The sequence below is a fragment of the Rhipicephalus microplus genome, chromosome 6 (genome assembly GCF_043290135.1).
Source record: "Rhipicephalus microplus isolate Deutch F79 chromosome 6, USDA_Rmic, whole genome shotgun sequence".
NCBI classification, from domain to species: domain Eukaryota; kingdom Metazoa; phylum Arthropoda; class Arachnida; order Ixodida; family Ixodidae; genus Rhipicephalus; species Rhipicephalus microplus.
The window spans coordinates 69,769,470-69,782,465 of NC_134705.1; the positions used below are offsets into that span (position 1 = coordinate 69,769,470).

General features: G+C 49.1%; 1 protein-coding gene across 2 annotated transcripts in view; it reads right to left on the reverse strand.

Annotated features, from left to right (window-relative positions):
* LOC119168630 (epoxide hydrolase 4) overlaps positions 1-12,996 on the reverse strand; it is a 51,714-nt gene that overhangs the window by 15,987 nt on the left and 22,731 nt on the right. For both annotated transcript variants that reach the window (XM_037420023.2, XM_075865325.1), the window contains exon 2: positions 7,383-7,607. In XM_037420023.2, the coding sequence (XP_037275920.2) occupies positions 7,383-7,571 (189 nt within the window). In that variant the 5' untranslated portion in view covers positions 7,572-7,607. The remainder of the gene's footprint in view (positions 1-7,382; positions 7,608-12,996) is intronic.

Below are 12,996 nucleotides of genomic sequence, written 5' to 3' on the forward strand. Positions count from 1 at the left end.
AAGAAAGGACGCAACATCTTTCGCAGTGGTAGCAGGCAGCGCAGATGTTTCAGCATAGCGTGTCTGTTGACTGACGGCGACAATAATCCACCGGTTGCCTCGAGGAGTGATGGGTTGAGGAAGATAAATATCAATTCCGACGTGGTCTAATGGTCTCGTTTGACAGGTTAATGGTTGCAAAGGGCCAGTAGTGCTGTGAGAAGGCGTCTTGCGGCGTTGACACGTGGCACATGACCGAACGTACCGGCGAACGTGGCGATACGTGCCGCGCCAGTAGTATCTTAGACGAAGGCGAAAGTAGGTCTTGAATACTTCAGCGTGGCCACACTGGGGGTCAGCGTGAAAGCCAGCGCAGATGTCCAAGCGCAAATGACGGGGGATGACAAAGTGCCACCTACGGCCATCCGTCTCGTAATTGCGGCGATGCAACAAGCCTTCACAGACAGCAAAGTGTCTTGCTTGACGAAAGAGGGACCGTGAAGTCAATTCTATACCGAACTGTGAGAGAGGAATTCGAGCAGAGAATTGATCCAGGGATCCTTGCGCTGCTCGGCTGGCATGTCGGTGATGATCAGCGATGAAGAGTCACAGATGGGAGTTGGTAAGCAGGAAAGACCAGGAGGCAGCGGAGAACGGGATAGGGCATCGGCGTCTGAATGTCTGCGTCCTGAGCGATAAACAACACGAATGTCGTATTCCTGAAGGCGTAAAGACCAACGAGCAAGACGGCCAGTAGGATCTCTCATGGACACTAGCCAGCATAAGGCATGGTGATCTGTGACATCAACCTGGCGTCCGTAAAGGTAAGTGCGAAATTTTCCAATAGCTCAAATGATAGCCAAGCACTCCTTTTCCGTGACGGAATAGTTGGACTCTGCCGTCATTAGGGTACGGCTGGCATAGGCGACAACGTACTTTTTGCAGCCATCCTTGCGTCGAGCAAGAATGGCACTGAGGCGGACAACGCTAGCATACGTGTGAACTTCAGTAGGTGCATCGGGATCGAAAGGGAGGAGAACTGGTGGGGACGTGAGTAGCCGGTGCAGCGTCGTGTGAATGCGACATCGCAATAAAAATTCCATCGCGAGAGGTCCCCGCTACTGGAAAGAAGCTCAGTTAGGGGGGGGGGGCGATTATAGAAGCAAAATTGCGGATGAAACGCCGAAAATACGAGCACAAGTCTACGAAGCTACAGAGCTCCTTTAGAGTGGTAGGCTTGAGGTACTCGGCAAGGACACGCAGTTTGGCAGGGTCCCGCGATACGTGGCCGAAAATTGTGAGTTCGCGGACGCCAAAACGACATTTTTTGAAGTTCAGTTGCAACCCGGCTGCTGTAAGGCACTGGAGAACTTGTTCCACACGGGAAAGATGAGTTTCGAAATTCGCAGAGAAGACAACTATGTCACCTAAATAGCAAAGACAGATGTGCCATTTAAGTTCCCTGAGGACACTATCCATCATCCTTTCAAAAGTCGCTGGCGCATTGCAAAGATTGAAGGGCATGACATTAAATTCATATAGGCCGTCCGAGGTCACAAACGCCATTTTTTGACGGTGTGGTTCGGCCATTGGCTCTTGTCAATATCCAGAGCGCAGATCCAGTGAAGAGAAAAACTCCGCACTTTCAAGGCAATCCAGGGCGTCATCAATGCGTGGCAGGGGATAAACATCCTTGCGTGTGATCTTTTTTAGTCGCCGATAATCCACGCACAACCTAATAAAGCCATCTTTTTTCCGCACGAGGACCACTGGCGAAGCGCAAGGACTGTGCGAGTGTTGAATGACACCACGTTGGAGCATCTCATCTACGTGTTGAGTGATGACGTCACGCTCAGCCTGCGAGACGCGGTAGGGGTGCTTACGAAGTTGATCATGATGACCGGTGTCGATATTGTGAGCGACAACTGACGTGCATGCCAAGTGAGGTTGTCCGTGGTCGAAGGAGGCGAGGAAATGGTCAACTAATTGAATGAGCTGATTGCGCTGGTCTTGCGTAAGCCTGGTATCAACGCCGCGCGACAGAACATTTTTGTCAGGTAGTGAGGGTGTGGTGGCAGCCGTGAGACCATCCACGGACATCGGCGTCGTATCAAAAGGGGCATCGAAAGGAAAGATGGCATCATAAGCGTCAAGATGCCCAATACATACGCCATGTATTAGGGTAGCGGGACAAGGGAACAGATTGCACACGCACACTTCTCTGGAACCATCGGCAAGCGTAATGACGGCAAACGGGACGACAAGGTCCCGGCGACGAGCAAATTCTTGAGACGGTATAAAAAGGACAGTTGGGACGGAGTTGCAAGAAATAGAGACCACAGCGACCGAAAAATCAGAGATGACGACGTCAGGGGTGACGGTCACCTTTTTAGATGAGCAAGAGAGATCGTGAATGTCGTGCTGAACAGAAACAGAACGAGTTGTGCACGGGCGCAGTCGACAATTGCATAATTAGCGGAAAGTTCCATCCCAGGATGATTTTATGAGACGCATGTCGAAGGACGACAAATTCAACTATGTACAGCACCCCTTGAATCACAACACGAGCAGTGCATCTGGCAGAAGGCTGGGCGTGCTGCAAACTCGCTGTGCGTAAGGAAATATCAACCAGTGGAGTCGTCACTTTGTTCAGTTTGCGGCATAAGACTTCACTGATTACACAAATAGCGGCACCTGTTTCGACAAGAGCAGTCGTGGCGAAACCGTCCACAAACACGGCAACCTCGTTAGGGGGCGAAGTATGAGGCCTTGGAAATTTCGTCGGTGGCGCAGTTCTTGCCTCGGGAACTGCGACTGTTAGTTTTCCTCCTGGCAGTGGTTGGAACGGCGAAGCATGGGAGAAGGAGACCGAAGACGGGGTGAACGAGATCGACATGGGCTGAAGTCCGGTTGACGTGGGCGGGGGTCAGGTGCATCAGGTGTAACATGTGATTCTGGTTGCCGAAGAACGTTGCCTGAATGTTGAGCCTCATTAAAATAGAATCTACGGCGACGACAGTAGCGCGCGACGTGCCCTGGAATACCGCAGTTGTAGCAGACTGGCCGGTTATCCGGAGTACGCCAAGAGTTAATAGAGGCTCGAGGTGGCGAGAAGGGTTGATTTACCGGATAAACTGAAAGAGGCGACCTGTAGTAGTTGGTGGCTGGACTGTATGAAGGGAGCGGTGGTTGGGCAGGAGGTCGGCGGACGGCTTCTGCATAAGTCAGCGGTGCAGTACCTGTTGATTGGGGACGTGGGCGAAGAGAGAGCCTCGGCAACTTGCGTCTGAATAGCACGGCGAAGTGAGTGGCCCAGTGCTGTGGGGGTCTCGTCGATGGTGGTCACAAGGGAGAGCTGTCGAGCAACTTCTTCGCGGATGTACTGTTGAATTGGAGGCATCAATACGGTGTAGTCGGTGCCACTTTTTTTGCACTCCAAAGTCGAAATATCTGCCGTTTGCGTATTAGCGCGACGTGTGGAAATTCGCTGCTTCCGCAGCTCATCAAAACTTTGACAGAGCTGAACCACGGCCGAGACGGTCTGTGGGTCTTTGGCCACAAGCATATGAAAAGCGTCGTCATCAATGCCTTTCATTATATGCTTTATTCTGTCAGCCTCCGTCATCCTCGCATCCACTCGCCTACAGAGGCCGATCACATCCTCAATGTAGCTCGTGAAGCTCTCACCGTTTCGCTGAAATTGTCCCCGCAGGCCAAGTTCAGCGCGAAGCTTGCGCATATCTGAACGACCGAAAAACGAGGTCACGGTCTCTTTGAAAACCAACCAGGTGGGGATGTTGGATTGGTGGTTGCTGAATCATAGGTTGGCCAATGTGTCAGATAGACGATGACGTGAGTAAGCTTCGCTGGGTCATCCCACTTGTTAATCGCGCTGGCATGCTCGTACTCTGCCAGCCAGTCCTCAACATCGTGATCTTCAGTGCCGTTGTAAACTGGTGGGTCACGCAGACGAAGTACGCCTGGGCACATGACAGGCGGCAACATGGAAGAGGCTTGTGACGCACTCGGTCATTGCGGAATCAGATGGTAGCTTACGGCTGCGGAGCTCCAGGATGTTACCCAGCACCTCAACCAAATGCAACGAGCGAGTTCACGTAAAAACGTATTAATCAAGAAGCGTTAGTCGCAACAAGCTGGTACAGGCAGAAATCCGGCAAGCACAAGCCACACGGACGTCAACGTCTTCTTTCACGCTGGCACAGAGCTGGCGCCACCTCTCCGGTACAATATATATGTATCTTCGTCTCTCTCTCTGTCTGTTTTTCGAAAGTGGTGTTTGCCACGCAAAGTTGCTTCCTGAATAGCAGGTTCAGTGTTGCCAAACAGTTTGCAACGCGAATAGCTATAGGTTTTATTTCACTGACAATGAAATTGTCTTGAGTGAAAGAAAGCGAGTTGATTGTGAACCAATCCCATATTAAGGTGACATGTGTATGCAGACGCTCCACGGGACAACTTGTCAGAGGCGTCGCTGTCATGTTGAAATCCAATCATAACTCATGTTTAGGGGAAGATGGAGGCCAGAAATGAAGAACCAGAAACATGTTCAGCAGTCCAAATACCATAACGTTTTACCACGTGGTACCCAGTAAAATGCAGAGAAAGCTTGCGGAAAGCTGTGCTCGCACGTGGTTCTGGAGGGCGCGCTGAGAGAGGGTGGGTGTACCGCTATTGTTAGTGCTACCTTGATCAGTCAGGTACTGTTAAAGTGTGGCAGAAATGGCGCAGCAACCCTATGCAGCACGCGTTCTGCGGGCCTTCCAAAATATAAGTAAGCGGATCACGTTACTTCGTGTTACTCTACCCTCTGATGCTGCTAGATCTCCACGTTTTAATCCTGTAGCTCATTCTAAAAAACAATAAATTACAGCTGTTTCATTGTCTGTTTCAGCACCCGCTGATGTATTTGATTTTTTCATTTCTGACAGCTTTACCCCGGTCCAATGTCCCCATCCCCTGCGCCTGCTAGAATAATTTCGTTGTTCTCTCGATGTCGCGTCAACTTCTACTGGCTGGACGTACACTGTTATGCGTCGCATCAAGATTGGCGCCCAACTATCACTGCGGAGAAGTAATATTCTTTGTCTCACGCATAACGCTGCATAAATATTGCGTAAGTCGATCAGATGCTTAGACGCGACGAAATTTGACTTTTAAGCAGCCCCTGGCCACCTCCTGTTCTTGTTGCGAGCAACGGTTTTGTGTGTTTCTAAGTGCACTGCCGACAAATGAACAAGATCACTCGTAAGAACGTTGATCCCCGGCCACGAATAGAAGACGTGACTGACAGTCCGCCAGAAAAGAATTATTTTCATCTTTCGATTTGTGTACATGGTACTGTCAAGTATCGTAAATGCTGGTGCTCAGCTGAAGACATTCTTTATCACGTCCGACAGCTTGTACGAACTCAACGTTCTGCAGTCTGGACTCCATAAGACGTCCGTCACCTTTGAGCGCATGACGGATACCCTTTCGCTGACGATACCGATGTATCGATACCGATGACGATACCGCATGACGACACCAGATGTATCCATGACGGATACATCTTGAAGTTGCAGACATAGTTGTACTAATTTGACGACGTCGTCATTGTCACTCAAGACCTCTCCTCTCACCTTTAGTGCCTGCGATATGTCTTAATTATTACGATTACCAGCGCTGAAAATCAACATATCATTTCCCACCACGTGGTCTGCAACATTTACTTTGCCCTAGGAATGAGCCTTAGGGCACGTAGGTATTGATTGGTCCGGGCCCCAACAACCGCTGTAAACCACTGGGTGAATATGGCAGTTGACCACTTCACTACATCAAGTGGTACGCTGGGACTACTGCGCTCCCGGTGGCTACAGCGCGTGACCTTGCCTCCTTCCTGCTCCGTCGATTTATCCTGCGTTACCGACCTCCCAAGGAACTTCCCAGTGATCGTGGTCATGTCTTTTCCTCTAATGTAGTTTAAACTGTTGTTAAGGAGAGGAGTGCCGCGTGGATCATCGCATGACTACGGTGTGCCACCCTCAAACCAATAGTGTTAGCGAGCACTTCAACCACCTCCTAGGTGATGTTTTCAGTGTACATTTCCTCAGACTTTGCAAATGGGGATGTTCATCTCGCCTTCGTAACCTACGTTTAAAACACCACTAATCAGGACACCACTGAATTTCCCCCTATTTTTTACAGTAAGGTCAGCCCGCATCGCAATCTAGTGACGCATTTTTACCGTAGCGGTCAAATGCAGCTGAGTATGCGCCGATGTCTGAAAGAGTAAGCCGTGCCGAAGATTGTCATGATTCTTGGCATTGGCATTTAACATCAACGACAAAGAGCCCCAGAGAAGCAATCGCGGTGAAACTACTTTCTACGCCCTCCTTCCCTTCCTAAGCGCTGGCATGGCTCTACCACTGCGCCTGGTGCTAGCTTGGTTTATTTCGCTGAGCATGGTGCTAGATTACTTCTTACCAGTGTGTCTGGTGCTACCTTAGTTTCTACCACTGCACCTGGTTCTATCTACCAGTTAGCTTGGTTGCCTAGTTCGTGGAGCATCGGACGCGCTTTTCGAAAGTCGCAGAGTCCGTCCTTGCCCGTGACAAGTTATCTTCTCGCCCACTTTTTTTTCACATTTACGTTACAATTACTACTAATAGAATCCCCTATAGTAGAACTCACTGTTGGGCTATTTGGTGCATTCTAGATTAAATAGTCAACTTCGCACACAAATTCACCACCCCACAGAGGAAGAAAACGCATAGACACCAGGAGCACCCGTGGTGTCCATGTGTTTTTTTTTCCTTTGTGTGATTGAATTTGGTGCGAAGTTGTCTATTTAATCCAAACATTTCCTATACTTTCCTTGACACTACTGTCGGTTAATTCTCAGAGAACCTATGTTTCCCCTGCTTGTCAAAAAAGAGCATTTTAGCGTGCAGCTCAAAACAAAGGTCCACTTATTGTCTCAAGCAATGTCTGTGCAGCTTCAGCGTTCATTGTTTTCCCGTTACATGGGGCAAATTGAGTTCCTCTAATAGTGGCATGACATCTAAAATTGCTTGAAGAGCGTGAAGCGAATCAAAACTAGCTCACTGACTTTCAGACCAAAAAAAAGAAAAACATGGCCACTAGAGAAATATGGCAAGTTGTAGTTTTGTACATCAAATAATAAAGATTTTATGATACTGTAAAGGCATTAGCTTGAGCTTAGACGGAGAAATACATGTCAAGCTCAGCATTTAAAATTTCAGACAAGGATAACGTGGTGATATATACTGGTTGTTATGGGTATTATTAAACAATATAAAGGTGTTATCAGGTGAACTACCCTTAGAGCTCTAAAGGAAGGTGCGTTTCGACATGCAGTGCATCTGGCAACAGCGAGTACTCACCCCGACTGTGACATGCGAATGGTTACCATACATCGCGTTGTAGAAGTCATTAGGCACAGTACGGTTCTGTGGAACGAGGATGCCTTTTCCGTGTATTAAAACCTGAAGGTGAACATACGCAGTCATCCATATGCCCATCGCAGTTGCGATGGCAAAAAACAGCGCTTGACCGATAAATGGAGGCACCATTCTGCCAGTAGTTCGATGAACAGGTTGTGAAATACGCTGAAAAAATGAAGTCGTGTTTTATTGTTTGTAGGACTTGCCTAATATGTTCTCAGATGCACGGGCATTAATTCTACCACCTGCCATCACCACGAAATTTATTGAAAGATATCTCTCTAACTATAGGACGTCGCAGCTCTTTAGGTGATATCGTACCGCTGATCCGCAGTGAAATGCCGACGCCAGCTCTGTGCCGGCTAGCTTGTTCAGAACGTTTCAAACAGCTCCGTTGGACTCCATTGTGTTGTTCACCCTCTACGTAGTCATGCATTGTCAGCTTCACATTCATCTATGATAAATATGTGATCATATTTAACCCATTGTATTCCGTAGCTAATGCAGTTGCACAAGTAAACAATTTTTTGCGTATGTAAGACAACTGTACGTGTCAAAGTGGGAATAAACTGAAAACCTAGAACATTTAGCCCCATTTGTGGAAGAAAATGAGTGTCCACATGTGCAGACATACCTTCTGATTAGCGTATTTAGTTACTTTACAGATAATGTTTTGCACAAAGCCACACAAGCAAAGTAGGCCCTACTACCATGCTGTGTCTTGTCAGCTTCATACAAGAACTCGCAGTGCCTGACATACACAAACGTAGATGCTGCAATGTCCACTCAACTTACAAAACTAGGTGCTTCACAGAAACACACGAAGAAAACAAAAACACTGCGTGTGCGCGAATGAAGACAAATACATTTAGAACTGTTATGATTTTAGAGTGAACTTATCACAAGAGTGTCGGCGTACACCTCTGGGAGCGGCTTGAAAAGGACACCATTGTTAGGTGCATCCTCACCACTCTTCGTTCTCTGAAGCAAACACACAAAGATGTTTCAAGTGCGGAGCACTTCGAGGGGTCGGGCTGTATGCTGTTGTCGTCACTTGGCCGAATGAAGGCAAAATGGCACGTAATTATTGTGACGGTGGGGAATATCACCTTAGCATAGTCATCCGAGCACACTTTTGTGCCAACCAGAAGTCTTGTTCTTTTTGTAGCTGTAGCACCTGGATAATCATATTATTGCAAGCAAAACAACGTATACCATAGCCAACTGTAGCCCACTTGTGCAATACGGGTTGAGTACAACATAGTCGAGTCGCTTAGACGATTCGAAAAAGCGAAGCCTTTAAAGAGGTATAAAATAGGATTTTGAATCAACATTTACTTTTGTTCAGGTGAAAAAACGCAGTCGAAAAATTGTCTCGAAAAAACTGAGCGACATGAGATAGGATAATAGGAGTTTTCTCTGAAGCGGGGCAACATGCGGAGGAAACGGACGCAAGTAAGAAAAATCACTTTTGTCACTCGGTCGGTTGGTCGGTCCTGAGGAGTTCAGGAAGCTAGGGGGTATACGGGGGGCAGCCTAACATCCACTACGATAGGCGATGTCCAAGTGCGGGTGAGAGCGCGGGCGAAAGCATGCGAAAGACTACCTCTTGCGTGCGTTCGAGCATTGTGTGTAGTAGGGGGTGTTGGTTTCAGTTTACGGCAACGGCTGCGGTTAGCGCACTGATCATAGGTAGAAGAGGAGGACGATAATCACGGGTGCGCTTGTGGCACGCGGCAGCCTCTGGCTGCGGGCAGCAGATTCCCTATCTCTCTGTGCGGCACTTTCTGTTGGTGCTGATAATCACGTAACAAAGGCGCTCCGTGCACTAGTACCTGCGAATTTGAGAAAAGTACGATTAGTTTGAGTGCCTGGACATAAAGGTTTGTTTCTAAATGAAATAGCCGGTTCCTTAGCTAAGTCGTCAATCAGCGAACCAATTCTACCACTCTATCCAACATCCGCTAATGTGACTGCTGCTCGATTCCGCAGACGTACGCTTATGCAAGTCTTTAAAGGTTCAGCACTAACAAACTCTACAGAATATCGCCATTTATTATATCCCTGCCGAAGAGACTTTTGCTGCACTCGAAAACAAGAAGTAGCTATAACAAGGCTGCGTTGCCTGGTACCAAATCTGAATTTCTATAAACACAGGTCTGCTCAGGCACCTTCGCCACTGTGTGCATTCTGTGATGAACTGGAAACAATAGACCATTTCTTTTTGACCCGCAGGCGGTTTAACACATTGCGAAAAACCCTATTAGAAATACCTCGCGAGAATCCTGAGCCACGAAAATGGGTGATATGCACTGATAGTAAACCTGCTCTTCAGCTAATAGGAAATGTGAGATCACCTTACAAAAATGGTGAAATAGCACAATGTATTGCAGAAACTGTGGAATGTGCCTCATCGCAGGGTCACAACATCGTATTCAAATGGATACCCAGCCACATTGGAATAAAAGGAAATGAAGAGGCTAATAGCCTCGCGAAGAAAGCATTGCAGGAAGGACGGGATTGTGCAATCCCTATGTCTGGGGCGGATATTCGACATTTTATATCGCAAGGAGCTAATGATTGTTCTATGGAGAAGTGGCTTGAGAGCCCTAAATCAAAGGAAACGGTGCTTTATGAAGTTGATCCACACAGAAAATTTCCCATAGCTACAGACCTCCCACGACACCTAGAGACATTAATCCACCGACTTCGATTGGAAGTAGCATACACAAACAGCTTCCTGCACAAGATACATCGATCCAACTAACCGAAATGCCATTGTGGTCATGCAGAAAGAAATGTTCGCCATATTCTTTTGGAGTGCGTTAAATACGTGATTGAAACAGAAAAATTAAAGAACAAATTAGCACGTTTTGACAGACGGCCGCTCACAATAAAGAAACTACTTGGACCATGGCCTGAGATGCCTCTCCAGAAAAATGCAATAATCTTCCTGACATACTTTTTAGTGGAGACCGGACTGGACAAGCGCCTATGACAGACAGCCAGAGATGGGTATATAGAAAATGTGGTCATGTATATACTGACAGTAGAATACTAAGGTGTGCGTGTAAATAGTTTATGACTGTGTGAACTGCGCTAGGAAAACTATGTATTGGCATTGTAGTGGAGCATACGCACCAACGCGTATGCGCCTTCGGAAGACAACGAAAAGCCCGCGCTCTGATTGCGCGAGAACCTGTGCCGCCTTTGCCAGACTTGCTGTTCGCCCATTTTCCGTCGCGACCTCGTTGCAACTCCTCTGTTCTAATAAACATCATCGCATTTGGTGGAGGCTGCTGAGATCCCTAAGCAGACCTGGAGCTCCGCTCTCGCAAGTTGGCCGAAAGACTACCGTACAACATGACTGACGCAGTCGCCAACCAGCCCATCCCAGCACAGCCAGCACCATCGGCTGCCCCGTCGACCTGCCCCGGTGCTACCCGTCAGCGGGACCCACCAATCTTCAGCGGCAGTGGTGAGCAAGACGTCGAAGACTGGCTCTCCTTGTACGAACGCGTGAGTGCCAGCAACAAATGGGACAACGACATTAAGCTTGCCTATGTTATCTTTTACTTGGCTGACGTCGCCAAGCTATGGTTCACCAACCGCGAAACCGCCATCGCCAGCTGGTCCACCTTCAAGACCCTCGTGGCCGAAGCGTTCGGCCGACCAGAGGTCCGCAAGCTCCGCGCTGACCAGCGTCTGCACCACCGAGCCCAGCAACCTGGTGAGACCTTTACAAGCTATATTGAGGATGTGCTCGACCTCTGCAGGCGTGTTAACTCATCCATGCCTCAAGAAGAGAAAATTCGACATATTCTCAAAGGCATCAAGGATGGCGCATTCCAGATGTTGCTGGCGAAGAGCCCGACCACGGTGGCAGTCCTCGTAAGCCTGTGCCAGAGCTTCGATGAATTGCGTCGTCAGCGTTCCATCGCCCGACAGAGTGTCCCATCACCAGATTCGATCTCGGCCGTCGCACTCGCCAATGGCAACGTTCACCAAGGAACTCTGTGGAACCAGATTAAAGACTTCATCAGGGAGGAAGTCGCCCGACAGCTTTCCCTGCTGCCGCATAGTGGCGCGCCCACGACAAGCCTCCCTTCGAATATGCAGCAGGCCATACGGACTGAAATTTGCAATGCACTCCCTACAGTTCCGGCCTCTTACCCGTGCACTTCGGTGCCATCTGATCTCTCAACTGCTGGCTAAGCACTAACTGCGCCGCCTTCACCTCTCAGCTACGCAGCTGTAGTCGCGCGGCCCCCACCGCATCCAGTCGCCTTATCGGCTCCACCTCCTCCGTCCTCGCCTCCAGTCTACAGGCCCCCACCTCGCTTTTTCCGTCCAATTAATGAGTGGCGCACCCGAGACAATCGTCCCATCTGCTTCGCGTGTGGCATCGCTGGCCACATTGCACGTTTCTGCCGCCGCCGTCCCACGCCTGCGCACGCATACTTCGGAGCTCCTACCTACGCACCGCAGCAGACCACCACGTCTGCATATGAACAGAGGCACTCCGACTCGGATCGCCACCCATCGACTGCTCGTTTCCCATCACCTCGTCGCCGATCGCCATCGCCTATGCGTCGTCGACCACCTCTTGAGGAGGGAAACTAATCAGTGCAGTTCCGGAGGCAAGAACTGCAACTTGTGCGCAATTCCCAAGGCCTCCATTTTCGCCGCAAAATGTTGTTGATGTCGATGTTGAGGGAGTCGCCACATTAGCGTTAATTGATACCGGGGCCGCCGTTTCTGTGATGAACGCAAACTTTTGTAGGAAACTGAAGAAAGTGACCACATCTCTCAGTGGCTTGGTGCTGTCCACGGCTAGTGCGCAACGCATTCATCCCTCGGCTGTGTGTACGGCGCGCGTCGTCATCCGAGACGTTTTGTACGTCGTACAGTTTTTTGTTCTACCATCTTGCTCTCATGACCTTATCCTGGGTTGGGATTTCTTATCACGTCATGAAGCTACCATCGATTGTTCCCGTGCCGAAGTGTCCCTTGTGCCAACATGTGAATTTCCACCACCCGACCACTCTCCTCTGCTCTGCAAAGTCATCGCTGATGACGACATCACCTTGCCTCCTGAAGCTTCGGTCCCTATTAGCCTTTCATGTCTGGCGCAACCTGACGGCACGGTGGTGTTTACGCCATCTCCGGTTTTTACTGAACGCAAGGGCATCGTTCTCCCATTTGCTGTTCTTACAATTGCGTCTGGTTTAACCGTAATGCTGGTCACCAACCACTGCAACTACCCCATTGGCTTACTTCGTGGTGAAACGTTAGGATATGTGCAACCTGTTGACCATATCGATGATATTATTCTTCCCGACGAAACGCCATGTCACATTGCTGCAATCACTCATGCGTCTGAGCCATCAAGTTCGTCAGCCTTCGACAATGCTATTGACGCAGACCTTCCCCTCTCGCGTCGCCGCCAACTTGTTGCTCTCCTTAACAAGTTTCGTTCTTTTTTCGACTTTCAAGAACCTGCTTTGGGCCGCACCACCACTATCGCTCATACTATTGACACCGGCTCACATTC